Source organism: Halictus rubicundus, chromosome 13 (genome assembly GCF_050948215.1).
Source record: "Halictus rubicundus isolate RS-2024b chromosome 13, iyHalRubi1_principal, whole genome shotgun sequence".
Classification (NCBI taxonomy): Eukaryota; Metazoa; Arthropoda; class Insecta; order Hymenoptera; family Halictidae; genus Halictus; species Halictus rubicundus.
The window spans coordinates 5,811,322-5,829,435 of NC_135161.1; the positions used below are offsets into that span (position 1 = coordinate 5,811,322).

The 18,114-nt window shown below is 37.3% G+C and overlaps 3 protein-coding genes across 3 annotated transcripts; 2 read left to right on the top strand and 1 right to left on the bottom strand.

Annotated features, from left to right (window-relative positions):
* Positions 1 to 199: 199 nt before the first annotated feature.
* Positions 200 to 2,816, top strand: Rsf1 (Repressor splicing factor 1). The gene is made up of 3 exons (XM_076799695.1): positions 200 to 366; positions 668 to 1,255; positions 1,869 to 2,816. The coding sequence occupies exons 2-3, from the start codon at positions 678 to 680 to the stop codon at positions 1,894 to 1,896; spliced, it is 606 nt and encodes a 201-aa protein (XP_076655810.1). The 5' UTR covers positions 200 to 366; positions 668 to 677; the 3' UTR covers positions 1,897 to 2,816.
* Positions 2,817 to 3,153: 337 nt separating this feature from the next.
* On the bottom strand, positions 3,154 to 6,514 carry Zw10 (Zeste-white 10 kinetochore protein). Its single transcript, XM_076799694.1, has 10 exons — positions 6,250 to 6,514; positions 5,898 to 6,100; positions 5,027 to 5,831; positions 4,810 to 4,958; positions 4,637 to 4,737; positions 4,400 to 4,575; positions 4,114 to 4,320; positions 3,909 to 4,046; positions 3,686 to 3,819; positions 3,154 to 3,484 (listed from the first exon to the last, which is right to left on the bottom strand). Exons 1-10 carry the CDS (start codon positions 6,284 to 6,286, stop codon positions 3,269 to 3,271), a joined length of 2,166 nt encoding a protein of 721 aa, XP_076655809.1. The 5' UTR covers positions 6,287 to 6,514; the 3' UTR covers positions 3,154 to 3,268.
* Positions 6,515 to 6,971: 457 nt separating this feature from the next.
* Positions 6,972 to 17,863, top strand: LOC143360722 (protogenin B). Its single transcript, XM_076799827.1, has 20 exons — positions 6,972 to 7,415; positions 7,979 to 8,241; positions 8,329 to 8,461; positions 8,540 to 8,696; positions 8,779 to 8,853; positions 8,932 to 9,158; positions 9,239 to 9,381; positions 9,469 to 9,628; positions 9,712 to 9,996; positions 10,106 to 10,273; positions 10,351 to 10,542; positions 10,637 to 10,815; positions 10,916 to 11,063; positions 11,139 to 11,237; positions 11,314 to 11,467; positions 11,540 to 11,673; positions 11,738 to 12,103; positions 12,349 to 12,629; positions 12,706 to 12,813; positions 12,900 to 17,863. The coding sequence occupies exons 1-20, from the start codon at positions 7,349 to 7,351 to the stop codon at positions 13,098 to 13,100; spliced, it is 3,540 nt and encodes a 1,179-aa protein (XP_076655942.1). The 5' UTR covers positions 6,972 to 7,348; the 3' UTR covers positions 13,101 to 17,863.
* The last annotated feature ends 251 nt before the right edge of the window (positions 17,864 to 18,114 follow it).

The following is an 18,114-nucleotide window of genomic DNA, read 5'->3' on the forward strand; positions in this document are numbered from 1 at the left end:
GGGACGATACGTCCGGCCAGAATTAAATAATTGCTCTTTGATTCTGCTTCGAAACAATCTTTATTGTTCTCCTTTCTTAGTGGTCACCGAATAATTAGTCGAATGACGTTTCAAATAGAACAAAATTTTTTGCTCGTAATATTTTACGAACACGAAAAACTTTTTTAGAGTAGACCGTACGAGCTTTTGGCGTCTGGGTTGGAGACGCCAAGTCGTCGGATGTAGTTCTGTGCAGTGTGAACCCCGGTTGATCCTCACCTATCGATTCTGTCGTACTGACGGTGCACTGGATATCCTTTTTCTTCGAAAATATCTCTGAAATACTTCACCTAGACGCAGGATATTCGAACGAGACGTGAAATACAAGTAAGTAAACCGTTCTACAAGCAATAACCGTTTCTGAAATGATTGGCGCGCAAGTGCTTGATTTTCCTGTGCGTTTCCAGGTCTCTCGTCCAAATTGCGAGGCACAGCCAAAAAAAAAAAGAAAGTGATTATTTTATCGCGACTGTTGTTCAGCCAATCATTTTCACATGAAAATAATTGTAAGACTGTCGCGTTGAACGTTCGTGCGTCGTCTTCGGTTTATTTGCGTATCCCCCCCCCCTTCTGTGATTTCTCTCGATGCGCATTCTTATTTGTATAATATTCGAGTACAATTTTTTAGGCAAGAAAAAATGACACCGGAAGGGTATACACGAGTGTACGTCGGCGGCCTGAATGAGAGCATCAAGAAGGAGGATCTACAGACAGAGTTTGAGAAATATGGGAAGCTGAACAAAGTTTGGGTCGCGTTCAACCCGCCAGGGTTTGCCTTTATTGAGTTTTTAAATATGAACGAGGCGGAACTCGCGTGTAGCAGTATGAACGGCACAGAAATTATGGGTGCCAAGTTGAGAGTCGAAATCTCACGAGGTAGAGGTCGCGGTGGAAGCAGGGGTGGTATGGGAGGATTCAGAGGAAATCGAGGTGCCTCTAATAGGGGCTACGGGTCTGCGGTCTCCACTGCACTCAGTTACAGAGGCAATAACGCGTACCCAGATTACGGGAATTACTATGCAGGCAAGGGTGGTGGAAGTAGAGGTAGAGACTACTACGGCGAAGATTATATGACCAATCGTGCGAGTGGGTATGTCACACGAGAGGGATACGCGCAAGATGTCTATAATAGCGGAGAAACCAACGCTGATTATTATACCAACAAAGGCACTGGCACATCGAGGTATCGAAGTCGTTCTCCGGCTGGTCGTGGCAGGTACTACTGATACCAGTCCTTGTAAAATGATTTTACATTATATGCTATACTTACACGAGCCTAGTGAAACTGTTTCACTCAGCGAACAAAGACCAAAACTATACACAAAAGCAATTATTAATTTGCTTGTATTATCGATAACAGGCAACCAGTAATCTGTTTCTTTGAAAATCGTCTGAATATATTTTTCAAAAATGCAAAGATTTTAGCCTGGTATAGGTAACTTATTCCATTGACACTGTTTGGCAGATAGATATTGTGAGCTGATACAAAAATCCAAAATTACATTAAGGAATTTCCTGAACAAGTAATTCAACATATATGTATATATGTATATATATGTGTATGTGTATATATATATATTATATACATATGTATACTTTATTTTTTACATTCACTCGGACCTATGGTCATTAGTGCGTGAGAAAATACAAACACAAAAAAAAAAAATCATTTGTTGCATGACACTAGAGTCAGCAATTTATGCTGAACGAATTTATTGCATGTACAGATGTATTATGCAATTATAAATAGGCTCTCAATCAATGAGAGTTATCCGCCAAATAGAGGCGAAAGTAATGTGACATCCTGTTTTGCACTTCCATGTTCACAGTCATCGTCATCTTCGTGAATGCACATAAAAGATCTACACTGCATTGCCAATCTGAACCGCGGGCCAATCAGCTACCCGCCCTGATGACTACATTTCTATCCAATCTACGCAGCGACCTGTATATAGACAAGAACTACCATTGCAGAATTAAGTTGTGCAATACCATTTATATAGTATAATTTTAGTTCCACAGTTTGTAATCATTTTCAGAACATTACTCATTAATCATAGAGACGTGTTATTACGAACTTTATATACAATGAATGAAAGAAAGATGAAACAAATTATGAAAAAGGATTTGAATCAGCAAGCCATACGATCTTAGTCTAAACTTATTTTATAGCGTTTTGCATTCTTTGAATTTGAAAAAAGGAATATTATATATTCTGTAATCTTTCATAAGTTTTTTTATATGTATTTTTTTATACTTCTTTTGTGTTTTTCTCCTTTCTTTTTTTGTTTGGTTGAAGGAAAAAAAAAGAAGGAAATATGCGATAAGGTTCTTCTGTAACTTAGCCCTTTCTGTTTCTTCTTTTTTCTTTGGACTTTTCACATGCTTTAAAGGGGGTTCTAATATATGGTCGATACTTTTACATCATCTATCATAGATGTACTTAACGTTTAATAAGGTGAGGTAAAGCAAAGAGAATTTGCGCAATTTTAGCCAAATGCACACTACATGCTCGTATATAAATACTTAATTGTGCAGCTTTGCCTTAAAGGATTTTTATACGTCAAAACAGGATTAAAGAGCTGCAAAATTAATTCGCTGCATATGATCTAAAGTATGGCCTTGAAATATATGTGCAGAGATAGTATTGCATTTGGAAATCTTGAGCATTTGTCACTGTGGATTCTCGAATGAAAAATAATTGAAATTATGGTAATAATGTTTGCCATTGCTGTAAATGATGTGGAATTGGAAATCTATTAAATGATTTGCTCTCACTACTGCCCGCCACCCTGCCTGCCTGCCTGCTTGTCTACTTTCTTAAAGTTAATACTACTTTACTGGTTTCTTTCTTCGACGATTAGGTAGAATTTCGAAGTTCTTCGCAATAAGTACGAAACGTGAGTAATCGTTGCGATGGTATTCAAAATTTTGTATCACTGGACAATCGTCTCTAGATTTCCAGACAATTTCAAACGATAATCTTTTAATCTCGCTATAAACGAATAATCGAAATTATTTGGCAATCTTCGATAAAGCACGGAGGAATTGCGCAACGTAAGTATTACAATGTAAAGTTGGTCGAATGAGTCGTTGGTGAAAATGAATCGTAAGTAAAAGGGATCGTACTGTATTAATAATACAATATTATAAAACATAATGATTACAGTTTGCTTAACAATAAATGCATAAGATTGATTTAGTTACATAGAACATAAATTACCTAGTATTATTTTATAGAAGCTAACAAATTAGATCGGCGTTCAGTATTTTGGAATAACGCCCTAATCAATTGTTTCACTTGAGAAGCCGTAAATTTACGCGCTAGCGGTCCTTTACCGCCTCCCCATCTAACTTCGATTTCTTTCAGTGAAGCACCAAGCACTTTGATCAGTTCTAAAAACTTTTCCCATTTCCTTACGTGTTGATGAATCTTTTGAGGCTCCTAAAACACAGAGCATAACTTTTGTTAAAGATATCATTAAAAAAAAAGGAATAATATTGTTCCAGTTTAATTTTACAGGAACAGCTGATGGAATTTGTTTCGAGGCCAAATTATTAATAATTACATCCTCACTGTAATTTTTAATAAAAACTTTTCGTGTACTTGTTCATATACGTTTTTTTCTATAATATAGAAACGTACCGGAAATATCATTGGTGCACGTTTAACTATCATATTGAATAATGTTCCCAAATCGGTCGCAACATCAGCAGGAATGTCTTCAACGGATACGATTCTAATTATAAGGTCTTCAACCATAGAGTTCATGATGCATCCTGAAATGACGATTAATTAAAAAAGAAGCGTCATAACATTTGTTCCAATCCCATTAAGATAACGGAAAGAGAGAAAAAGAGAGACTGACCTACAGCTCTACAATATATATTTACAGGTAAAACATCTAGCCAAACTGTTTTCAATAACTCCAGTTGTCGAATGCACTGTCTGAGTGCACGTTCCGTGTTAGGTTGCAGCTCCGGACTCTGCCCCAATGCTGACAAACCTAGTCAAAAATATTTTCATTAGACATCGTTAAAGTAATTGGCAATTACCATTCGATTTTTACTAACCCGATTCTTTGAGGATATCAAAGATAATATTTCGTTGGTATTTCATGTGTTCTAAGAAGTACGTTGATCCTACATCCCTTAGTACCAATATTTGATCGGCGAAAGCTAGATTGTAACTTTTTAGAGACTCTGGTAGCTTGTCCCTGTATTCGTGTCCCAGTGTGAGAAGATGATGAGCGAGATACATACAATTATTATGGAATACGGCTGATTAAAAGATATATATGGATGATTAATTAAAGCATTCACAACTTGTTAGTATGTAACAAGGCCATCAAGTTCTCACCGACTTGTTGAGGTATCGTTTCCAAGAACTTCCGGTGATGTTCCGGTACCAGTCCCGAGTACATTTCGAAAACGTTTCTGCACGTGTAGAATAATCGAAGTGCGCAAGAATCTGGACTGCTACATGCTTCGTCTAGGATGCTTCTCGCAATATCCAATGTCTCCTTTGCGCTTTTACTAAGAGGAACATTTACTCGTTAAATCTCAATATTATTCGAAACCCCATCAATTCCATTACCTTATCTGGCATCTAGGAAGTTGAAACGTTTTATCGCTTAATTTCGCATCTATTTTCATATCGTCGTAATCGCACGCGTCTTCGGAAAGCTCTAGCGGTTCCTGAAACATTGATTGTGCCCATTAATCATTTGTAGAATTCGAATAATGGAATTTCAGCGAAAAGAACTCAACCTGTGGTTCGTACGTGATACAATCGTGCAAATCTTTCTTCATAATGTTCCGCGCTTTTGCCAACAAATCCTGACAGATTCTCTCGATGAAAAGTTTGTCGATATTCTTCGTGTACTCCGTCAAGAACAGCTCCTCCGACGTTATGAATCCTGCAATAATACAAAGTATTACATGTCCGAAAACCGTCTAGCAGTAAGCCATATCGTCACAAATGTACCGATGTCGACCAAGAAATACTGAAAATCGTAGATTGCCTGGACAATGGGGGTGAAGTTTTTCAACTCGGCGCTGGACGTGGGAACGATTCGCGAGATGCAATTAGTCGTTAGGGACGCCGACAATTTGTCTAGCAGGTGCGGCTTTATCTCCTTTAGGAACGTTTCCTCGTCGTGCGTGATCACGTTGAAATGTTGATGAAGAAATTTGAACAACAATTCGAGATTGTGCAGCACACTCTTGTAGCTTGGGGATTTTTTCTTGTTCAGGATTTCAATGGTGAATACTCTCTCGTTGGCCACGTAAACGGAACAATCGTCGTTGATAATGGGGTTGATTACGTGGTCCATGAGGGTGATCGCAAATTTATGCTGGTAACTAGAGAGATTGTCAATGCAATGCAATCCCTGAATCAGCTCTTGCATGTCGTCGAATTCGTCTTTGACGCTCAACGTGATCACATTCGGATCTTTGTCTTCGACGCCGGTCCAACAGATCCGTTCGCGCAGTAACGAGGACGTGTTGGCCAGGAACGAAGTGTACAGGTTTAAATGCTCTTCCTCGATCGCTGTGAACATGTCGAGATCGCGGAGATCGCTTTGGGGATTGTACAATATCGTCTGCATTTGACACAGCGTGTTGGCCGCGTCGACATAGCGTTTCTCCTCTACGGAATTCTTGACGAACTTTATGCATTTATGTATAGTTAACAGCTGATTAGAGAGCTGCAGCATCATGTTGGATTCCTTCAACGCCTGCGAGAGAGTCTTCAGCTCTTTCGTGGAACCCGAGAGCTCTATTTTCACCTTGAACAACAACAAAATTAATAAAAATTTCCGATAACTCGCCTTCAAGAATTTTTCGCGTAGTACCTGGTCGTCAATCCTTTTTTGCAATTCGTTCAATTCTTCGAGAAGCTTTTCTCCTTTCGAAACTAAATGCTGATCCTTCGTGAGTTTCGATGTGAATTCGAGATAATTATCATCCATAAAGCTTTGCACGTCATACTTCAATTTTGTCATTTCCTTTTGTATTTCGGCGATCTTTTCATTCAAATTCATCGTCTCTAATTTACCTGCTCGACGATAAATTGAAAATGTTACAAATCGGAGAAAATAGTACAGTGTTACGATGACAATTTCGAGTGTTGTCTTCAAATATTTTCGCGGGAAATTTTGTATATTTGTGCAGGTTTGCATGCCCTACGATATTTTGAGTACGCACCTGCTGTGATCAGCACGTCAGTTAAGAACGACGTCATGTTGCTTCCAAAATAGTGTTTTGTATTATAACCTTGTGTATGGTATATTGTACTGTTGATATTTAGTAACAGTGTCGGTGAAACTCAGTATATAAATGTCAAATAACCTGCAAGTTCGTTTCCATTTGTTTCCATTCTACTTTGACACACAGTTTACTATATACATGCAATTGCTGACAGCATAGAATGCTCTGTTATTAGAGATGAGACGATCATGATATTTTATAATCAAATTAATTTTCCACATATCGTTATTTATAATTCTAACGCATAGCATGATATTCGAAGAACTTCTAACTCTTCTGTGACAATATATTTTTCATATTTTACAAGAGGACACATTGCATGTAATAGAATATTATAATTTTATTGGTGAAGCAAATACCGTGCGTGAACATGGCATTATAGGATTCCAAGGAGCGCATGCGCAGTATTGTGAACTGAATATTATTACGGGAGTTTCGACTCCGCGAAGAACGCTCGCATTGTCTATGACCAGTCCATCTAGCGGCGCGCGCAGGTTCCAAAAGGTCCGTGATTTGGTGCGGGAGTTTCGACTCTACCTGGAACGCTTGCATTGTCTATGACCGAGTGTAGTCCATCTAGCGGCGCGCGCAGGTTCTAAAAGGTCTGTGATTTGGTACGGAGGCATCTCGATGGAGGGCGTTCGCGCGTCGTCTAACAAAACATTCTATCGAGTGGCCGTGTATCCTGTCACGAATCGTGGTGGTAGCAGTGGTCGAGAAGATGGCAAGAAACGAACGAATCGCGTGCTAATGCGAACGAAGCTAATCGAGTATCATTCGCGACGGCCGTGCAGTTCTCGGTATTGTCGACGTCCTCGAGATCTCGGTGACGATATACAACTGTCTCGCACAGGGACGATGTGAGAAGCCGAGGCGAACCTCGAAGGGGGGTAAGAGTTCGGCGCACGGAACGGCCGAAAACTCTTGCAGCCGATGTCAAACATGCGGCGACCAATTTCGCGGAAAAGTCTACCGAATCGACGGCGTGTTTCGGTCGAGATTTATCAGTGAAACCAGTGCCAATGAGCGTGAATATATGGCGGCGCGAGTACTTTTACTGAGCATCTTGTTTACAGAAGTGCTAAAGCCCGCTTGTGTCGCAGGTGCGTCTCCCTCCTCTCCTCCTATCTAATCTGTTTATGTTCGCCAAACCAAACCGATACATGCTGGACCACGCGCTAACGTTTCTGTCGTTGCTAACTTTTATCTCGAATTCTTACGCTCTCTTGTCGACGATTCGTTTGAAAATTCTAATCTGCCGGACACGCGTGCCGTTAAATGATCACGAGGATTCTGTATCGCATGGTTTCGAATGATTTTCCGTGGTTGTTCCTGCGCAACCATCGGCCGTTGCGTTTTTACGGTTCTACGCGTGTTTCAAGTAGAGCACCCTGTTTCGTCATGCGTATGTAAATACACGTGTACATAGTAAATGCATACGAGTCTCCGATTCGTGTGCCTCTAACTTTTAATACTCGAGTGCACGTAGATTTCTGCTTACGGGTACACCCGTGCCCGTTTCTTTCTATTACACGTGTATTTCGATATACGCGTACATTCGCGAAACGAGAAAACGTCACTTGCCAATCTGTGTAAACGTTTTAATTAAGAACACAGATTTTGAGTTGCTTAATGCATGTGCGAAATTGCGATCCTCTAATTTCAGGTGTCAAAGAAATTGGAGCCGGTTTACACAACATAAACATTTCGAAACCAGAAAGCTTCAATACTAGTCCAACCAAAGGTTCTGGCGTAACATTAGAAATTCAACCGAGTGGTCATGTGATATTAGGGAAAAAAGGAATTATACTTAGTTGTATAGCTGGTTCAAATCAGAATGTATCTTGGCTACACAATGGGGTATCGGCACCGCCGTGTGGTATTGCACGTTGTACGCTTCTACGGAATGGCTCTCTTCACTTACACAAGGTATGTTTTCACGAGTACTAATTAATCGATGCGTCTACAGAAGAGAATTCATTTTCATTGCTATTCTTGGCTGTATTCTTGTTGTAGATGGTGCAGAAATTTAAAGAAAAAAACAATACCACAGTTAACTTTAGGGATTATATTAAAGACGAATACCGTTGTGTAGCACAGACTAATTTAGGACTTCTACGATCATCTCCTACATTTATACAAATAGCTGGTATAATCCTTGTTCATTATTTTATTACAGATTGTTTATTAACGCCAATACGATTACAATTGTATTTCTACTTTCCAGAACTTGCCCATATATTTAAAGAATCACCCGAAAACATAACTGTACACGAAGGTGAGGTAGCAAGACTATCTTGCTTAATAGATAGCGTTCCTTTTCCTCCTAATATCACATGGCAGCATAATGGAGAAAAATTGTTGCCCAACCATAATAACTCAAAGTAAGAAACACTTATAACTAGTCAACAAATTTACTCTATACACTAATGACGCATTTACTTTATACTTTCATTTGTTTTATAGTAGTAGGTATTTTATGATACCACCAGGTGTTCTGTACATAAAAGCAACGAAGTTATCAGATGCTGGTTCATATAGGTGTGTATATATCTCGTTATACAGATTAATCTGCAAATTAGAATCGAGAATATATAAAATGTACATTTCTATTTCTAGATGCATAGTAAATAATGAATTCCTAAAGAAAACCAAAAAGAGTAAAGAGGCAAAATTAACCGTTATCTCTCGGCCAGAGGGTAATGGATCGCATACGCTGCCGTTGTTGTTTCCGCAAGTTTCGTATAATCATTGGTTGCTAAATGGAACAAGTCTTAGTTTAGCATGCGCTGCATCTGGATATCCATCTCCGCTTATGACGTGGACATTTATTCCTCGCTACACTGGTAACTTATTTGTACCCACGTGTTCCTTTTATCCAATATCTTCACGATTTCATAAATCGATTTTATAACATCTATTTCAGATACTCAAAATGTTGCACAACCTCGCATTTTGCTTAATTCTAGTATCGGAATTAGTATATTGTCATTGGTAAACGTGAGCGTATCCGATGCAGGAGTTTATCAATGTTCTACGAAAATTGTTACAAACAGTTTGGAGATTCAGGTTCGTCGCGGAAGCGCGTAACAAAACGAGTTCGTTCCAGTAGCTATAATCATAATAATAATAACTGTTGTATAAAACTGATTTTAGAATATTACGGTGGATATTTTGGTACCACCGACGTTCTTGAAAACGCCTAAAAGCCAAGTGTGTCCAAATGGAAGAACCGCGCGATTCGAGTGTCAGGCACAGGGATTGCCTGTGCCGACAATATATTGGCTGAAAGACTCGCTAAATATTACAATGAACGGTATATCATGACTACATATATATATCATTGAATTCATACTTTTTAAACTCGAGCCACGATCTAATGTATAAACACTTTCACAGGACGTAGGACTACATATATAAAAGAACATAATAAAACGGAGTTAGCAATATCAGCAACGGTTCCTTCAGATTCGGGTATTTATCAATGCGTTGCTGTGAACTCAGCTGGCGAAATTTGGGCCGCAGGTCGGCTTCAAGTGAACACATCTCGTAATAGTCCTGCTGCACCTACCTCTCTGAAATGTCATGCTGTATCACCTGTTAAAATTTTTATTTCCTGGGATCCACCAAAGTCTCTACCGTACACCAGTATTACAGCTTATACCGTCCATTACAGTCCCGTAGGTGAGCGAAAGGATTCAGAAAGAATGAATCAAACGAATAAGAATATTGATCGCGCAATCAGATATCGTGTATAATGTGTATATTCCCACATATATTCTATTTGATACAGAAGGGGGAAAGGAAGAAGTTTCACCACCCGAACCCGGCAACTCTACATCGGTGGAAGTGACGAAGCTTCTCGAACCGTTTACTAATTACTCCTTCTACATACGAGTGTGGAACAATAATGGTCCCAGTGACCAATCAGCCACCATTTTGTGTTCTACAGCTCCAAGTGGTATGTCGAGTCCCCTTTGTTCTTTTATATTTATATTCGCGTGGAAAGAATATTAAAAGCGCTGTCTCTTTACGCAGTTCCTATAAGTGTACCAAAAGTAAAAGTGAATATAATTAGTAGTACAAAATTAAATGTATCATGGGAACCGCTCGCTAAGAAGGAAGCTCGTGGTATCGTCGTACAATACAAATTACAGTGCAGACGGCATGAACATCCATCTTCTCGTGTTCTTCCTTTACCTGCTAGCGTTGAATCTTATGCACTTTCTGGTATACACCCCACTTATTTTTCATTGTTCAGTAATACAGACAACGATTTATGAACGCGCGATTAAATCTGACTGAATTATTCATATTCCGGTAGATCTAATACCTGGTGCACAATACGATATACGAGTACTAGCAAAAACAAATTTAGGCTGGCCTAATATGAGCGAGTCGCAGTTGGAGTGGACGACTGTGACTATGCCAACCGCGGAATCAATTGTTATCAAAAACGTTGTGGATATGCAAGTATCGCTTATAAATTCTTCGATTGTGAAGGTTCGTGTACGTTCTCCAAATTATGCATTATACAGTCTGTATATATTCATTGTTGTATACTGCCTGTTGTTATGTAAAATTTCCTCGATTCGGTTCGCAGGTGAAATGGAAAATAAATATTAAAGAAAATGATAAAATTAAATCAGAATTTGATCTTTGGCAAATCTATTGTGAAAATCAAAATGGACAGAAATTCGAAAATATTTTTTTACCACAAAATATTACTGAACACGTATTTACTAATCTTGGTAAGCATCATTCGCGGTGAAGTTTATTTTGTACTTTGTAGAGAAAGGATCAAATTATTTCATTTTTCTGTTCAGATGTAAATGTTTCATATACGGTGGGCTTGTGTATGATAAGCTCTGGCAAAGCGACCAGTTGCCTGACAAAGCAGATAGAAACTGTTCCATTGGATGCAAGTGAGTTGGGAAATTCGTCAGAGAAAGCAGTACAATTGTTGCATGCACAATTAAAACACTTTCATCTTTAATTTAGGTAATCTGCCGATGGCCTTGGAAGCTATTCCTGTTTCGCCTACTTCCATAAATGTAACATGGTCATCGAACGACGCGCAACAAGTAGATTCTTTCGAGCTGTGCTACCAGCCGATTCATACCGCAAATTTAGATGGTCCCAAGTGTATCATATTGTACGTATAATTACTCCATGTTTGTTACTTCAATTGAAATCCATCGTATCTAAAACAATTATCATATTTTAGAAACTCTACGAAGGTGCGCGTCGATAAACTGAAACCATTTACGTTATATCAATTTAAAGTAAGAGCTATTCGCACCAACACAAGCCAAGGCAGTTTCTACAGCGAAGCTATCGAATGTTATACGAACGAGGACAGTAAGTACTACACTTTCAGAAAATCAGAAAACCAATCAGAAGATTAATAACTCGATCCTTTTAGTTCCTGGAAAGGTGGAGGAGGTACAATGGTTTTTGGTGAACAATACAAAAGTTCGAATCGCGTGGAAAGAACCGAGCAATATAAATGGTATAATACAAAATTATTTTGTCATATACACCATGGATTTAATCGATTCGAAGACCATGTGGAAAAACATGACGGTACCTGGTAACAAAACATCGGCGATTTTACTGGAATTGACTCCGGGCAAACGATATTTCGTTATGGTCCGGGCTTCGACGAAAGCGGGTTACGGTAAACCTTCTGATCCTATCAATATTATTACCAGTGGTGGTCAGTCGAAAGTACCTAATCCGCCAGATGAACAAAAACCGCCACAGAACATAAAGCCAGATCAGAGCCTTGGTAAGCGATCAATTCGCTAAAACAATCTATGGTGAACCTGCAGAATCTGCTATCTACCCTTTGATTTCAATAATATTTTGATATGTTATAAATCTCAATATTTTGGACAACTTTCTCCTTTTTATGGTAGGAATGCAATTCCTTTGTTCTGCAACATATCCAAAAATGTTGTTCTGCAGTTTCACCGAATCTATTTACCGTTACTCGAGCATTGGTGCTACAATTTCGAAACATGTTACGTTTAGGTGTGATTCTTGGCGCAAGCATAAGCATTGGATTTATCACGATCTGCCTGTGCAGCATGTATTGTCGAAGGAAGTGGGAAAATGCTCGTATCTTGAGAGACAATGCGCAGGCAATGAAGGGGGGGCGTTCGTTGGTACGAAATGGAAACAGGTGTTGCGTGGACGAATCCTCTACGTCGGTGAGCCAACAGATGAATGCTAGGGTGACTCCCAATGAAATCGAACTTGCTGTTCTTTGCCCATCGTCTCCGATCGCGACGAATCCGCATTTAGATACAAAGGTACGTCACGGAAGTCAGTTCTATTTCTCTGTCTTGAGTACGAGAGTACAGAAAACTAATTCGTTCGTTGCTACAGGGTGGGAAATCCAATGGGATTGTTGAATCCTGCGCGAAGGAACCTTTGCTGACGTCATGGGATGTAAATGGCGAGCCTAAGGATATTCAAGTAACAAAAAGTTCACAGGTACGAGTATAGCGATTAGAAGATAGAAGTATCGACAAGAGAATTGTTTTATTGATACCGAGATGTGCTTGTTTCGCGTGTTGCAGTACAAAACAAAGGACTTCGTTAAACAGACGTCGGAGCACGAGCCGGAGCCAGATTTGGAGGGCACGCAGCTCACGATCGTCAATTGTACTTTAGGCAGTAGCAGTAGCAGTTTAAACAACAACTCGGGATGTCCGGACGGAGATACATCCTTGTCGAAGTCTATGTGTATATCTGTTCCAGCGCTGGGACCAAATGGATGAAAGCTGCCGCGGTCGATACGATTCAGTATTCACACTTTCTTCCTCTGTTACTGTGGCAACAGGTAGGATACAACCATTTTTCCCGTGGCTCGGCTCGGCTCGAATCGAATCGACGTGTACATAATGCGTATACGAACACATACACATGCACTCGCGCACGTGAGTGCGGGTGTGTGTGTCTGTGTGTGTACGCGTGGGTTAAAAGTAACAAGAATGAAATTCTCGAGGAAGTAGAAGCAATGCAAGTTACTACACTTTACGAATTGAGTATGGTACAGTTTGTAAATGAGAAAAATACTGATACATTCTAGTAAGTAATGTAAATAAAATAGGATCGTACGGATAAGTGCGTAAAATCTGAACACACACGCAAACAAACAAACAAACAAACACAGGCTATTGTAAATAATATTCTCGAGCAAGTTCTGTCTATTGAGAACACTGAGAAAAAGAAGTATTCCTGTATTAACGATTCAGCAAGAAATCTAGCGATTCTTAGATTTCATGCTGTGTTAGGAACGGTACTGTGCTACGGCTAAATCATGCGAATGATACTTAATATTCATTAGCTAACTTGCTCACACACGCGCGCGCGGGAGAGAGAGAGAGAGAGAGAGAGAGAGAGAGAAAGAGAAAATTCATACCCATGAAAGGGTGGACTATGAAATTAAGAATGAGATAGCGGGACGGGAAGAAGTTTCTTGATGCTTCTGTAAATAAGATTAACCATTAACATGTGAATATGTTTATAAGATAGGAGTATCATGTTTTTCGAATGATAGCGAAAGATAAGTAAATAATGCATTCCTTTTACGCTAAGGAGGACAAAATTAATGATAATATTCAGGTACAGGTATGGCCTAAGTTATTTCACGATATGCATTGCTTTCGAAAAAAGCAATAGTATTGATCATTCCACACTCTTGCGTTTTCCATTAGCCAAATCGAAATGAACAAGAAAACATTCTTTTTTCTTTTTCAAAAAAGAAAAACGTTTCTTTTTCTTTTAACCATTGTATTATAGACTACTGCAACATATAGGGGGAGCAGGAAAAAATAAGTTTAGAGTTTTCGAAGGGAGAAATTCTAAATTTTTTAGCACCATGTACAAAACTTCGACGAGAAGACCGTATAGTTTTAAAAGATGCATATATTGAAACCGCGGACAAAGAGTAATTGGATACTATATCAGCAGTTACATTCTAAATATTTTTTCCTGTTCACGTCGTCGGTTTACGTATGACAAAGACAAATCTTACGTTGTACAAGACATTTAAAGTTAACTACACCATACAAAGGGAAGAACGAAACGAAACTACAAAACATATTCCAGACTGGTGCATGTTACCATGACAGAAATGAAACCCAACACAGTACCTGATAGAAATAAGCTATATCTTTTAGAGTGAGACGTAGATATGTCATGTTATTATTGTACCTCCATTAATTGTTATTTATTACATTTTACACGTTCAGTAGTACCCAAAATGATTACATTACACTGAATCATGCAATAACGTAGTCACTACAAGCACAGTATGAAATCATGTAAAGATAGTGTTCCGTCTCGAGATGGATCTTTTCAACAACTGTTCCAGAAAGTGTCGAACTGTAGATGTTTCAAACATGTTCTACGCTCTCTGAACAGTTGTCGAAATGGTCCGTCTCGAAACAGACTTCATAGAATTAAATCAGTCTGCACATGCTAGAGATTTTTACCATATTATATTTATTGTACAGATTTCTACATCTTTATACGAAATAATTTGTTAAATATTATAATTTGATATCAGTTCTACAAAAGAAAAAGAAAATAATTCTGCCTTACGTTAAAGACATGTTACTATTAATACAGATTTTTTATATGGAACAAACAAACAAACACACACATACAGCAACTATACTTTCTTAAGCATAAATTATGATTCACACTTATGTTTTATTCGAACTCAACATTACTAGATTATAATAACAAGACTTCGAGAGTGAAATAGTTACAAGATCTGATTGATTTGAAGAAAAAAAGAGAAAGAAAGAAGGAAAAAGAAAAGAAAAAAAAACAGAAGGTAATTTTACTTGCACTTCGTGTATAAAATTTGTTATATATAGTACGATCACGTTTTTTTTTTATTATTATTTGAATCTCATTTCATACAACGCGACAGCTATTTATTCTTGACATTAAAACACAACAAATTTGATTTGTTGCAAAGTATACATTTTCACAGATAGAATTTGCTTGTTCTGTGATTTTTTATTTAAACGATTTGTTTTCCATTTGTTATCGTATTTAACATGAACCTGTTACATTTTACGTTACTGACATATAGTGGTATACTTTTATATTTGTTGAAAGTATTTGTTACTCTTCTTAGAGTTGAATGGGGGAAACGAGAATTGATAATATAATCGGTAGGCAACTAATTAACATTGATCGCTCATGAATTTGTTTTCCTTTGGCATTGAACTCTCCTCAAAAGCAAAAGAAATATCTTTCGCACTGTATGTATATGTTAATTATTAAGCTTGTACAATTTTATAATATTAACGGAATTTTAATAATTCTAAGGAGAAAGGTATTATTGTTTTTATGGATAAAAGAGAAGAAAAAAAAAGAAGAAAATGATAGTTCAAAAGCGTTGATAGATGATGGAGAAAAAGATAATTAATATAGCGACGAATACTTGCGGCGAATATTATGCTCTATCTCTTTAAAGAAAATTACATGCTTTTTTTTACTGTATACGAATCTTAACGATTGATTTTTATAGATTTTGTAAGGGAAGTGAATGAATATAGGTGTAATAAACACTTTTGATCATTTTATTCTTAGTAACATAACGATGTACTATATTTAAGTGCAGCAACGCTTCGACTGCCATTGATACTTTTTACCGGGAACTTTTTCATTCGTTTTGTACTTTGTATAAAAAATAGTATCTTCCATTTTGATAAACCGTTTATCGAATTTCTAAGAAACCAATAATGATTTTTTACATCAATGAAACGGTTCGTGTACCGTAACGTTTTTCAACTAACTGTGTGTGGATGTGATAAGTTGTAGACTTCGTAGAAAACGATGAGGAAAAAATACGGAAAAGCAGATAATAGAGTCGCCGTGCTAAGTGTTCAATTAACTTCTAAATGAACGGATTAATATAATTGCAGTATTGAAGTACAAAGCAATAAACATCTTATCTGTAGACTGCAGATGGCAGGAACAAGTATTGTAAATCTCATGTTAGAGTATAACGATTTGTATAAAAGAGAAATACCTGGAATTGACTATTTATTGGCTATTTCAACAATAGATTTTTCTTTTCTTTTGTATACATATATAGAAAATATATAGAAAATATTCATTTGTCATATGAAGTCTTCATATAAAAGAAACAAAGTATTTTATTAGTAGGTTCTCATGATGCATATCTACTTCTATACATTCTATCACACTAAGCAATATTTCAATTAAGTGCGTTAGAAGTACCGTCTATAGCATTTTTCATTTGTGCAGGAAAAATTTCTGAATATTTTCATACAAATCTCTTGGTAGCTTCATCGGATAGCAAAGGGAGAGTGTAGTCATTCACTTCATTTCATTTGCAATAGCGTTTCAAGACGAAACGATTCAATAGTATTGGCCATACATGGACATAATAAAGTATTAATTATAGATCGTACGGCGACTCTAGTCAAGTAAATATACCTCCATAATCGCCACCACGATTGTACGCGGTGGGAACAACCTTATATTACTTAATTTTAACTTAACCTCAGTACCTATTACACAACATTTATAATTTAGATTTACACGATTTACCTCAGAAAATATATTTGTCGCGTGACAGTGGATAGATATAGCCAAGACATTAATACTTTATTTTATACGACGAGATATATATGAAAAAGAAAGAAAGAAAACGAAGGAACACGGTAAAATTGATGTTTGTATTACTATCGTTAATTGTAATAGTAATTATTATGTCTTAAGCAAACCTTATTAATTTATTTTTCGCGAATCCTTACCATTTTTTTTCTATCCCTTTTTTTTTTACTGACACCTACATAATTAGCGTATTGCGACGATTATACTGTTTTTCAGGGTGCAGTTACTTTGTAAATATTTTGACTCTACGATTGTACATATATTATCCGCAGAAAATATTAAAAGTATATATTTTAATATATTATGTATAATGAACTACATCAAATTATAATCTTATTGTTTAAAGCAGTGTTTCCCAACCTTTTTGAGTTCGCGATACACTTTAGAACTATGTAATAAGTTAAGTTTTCGCGGCACACCATAAGGTGAAGACGAAAATTTTTATTTACGTGAAATGACAACACCTCTTGATAGTTGTTATTGTTTGTTATTTATTTTAAAAATATCACTGAATATAAAATATTTATAATATTGACATATACTGAGAAATTTTCTAATACGAAAAGAAATACGATACGATTGTACGATTGTGATGTTGCTCACACAATTTCTTTATTCGTAGACGAATATTAGATAAGGCCACTCTAAGTTCTTCTTCCAAAGAGAGTATAGTCTCTCTCTCTTTTTTCCTTTAACCCTCATCCGTCCCTCGTGTCAGTTTGACACAGTTTTCCCGAAATAAGTTGTACATAGTGCCCGTTGTGATTCTTGTAAACAAGCAGTATGTCCCGCACATTGCTTTATGTTATGCGAAAGTTGTGAAAAACCTAAGATGTAAATGTTAACTCATCAATTTGAATAAAAAAGAAAAAGAAAATATCGAAAAATAACTGTTTACCTTGTTATTTCATCGATTTTTTACCGCTGTGTCAATTTGACACCGAGGGACCAGATATACGGTTCGTGAAATAAGGCACGGATGAGGCTTAATTTCATTTATAACAAATAGGGTGTAGAGAAAGGTAATAATACCTGTACGGCTATCTTTGATATATTTGGGAACTCTGAAGATATTTTTATGCAAAACACGGGTGTATCTTTCTCATCAAAGCTTAATTTTATTTGTAT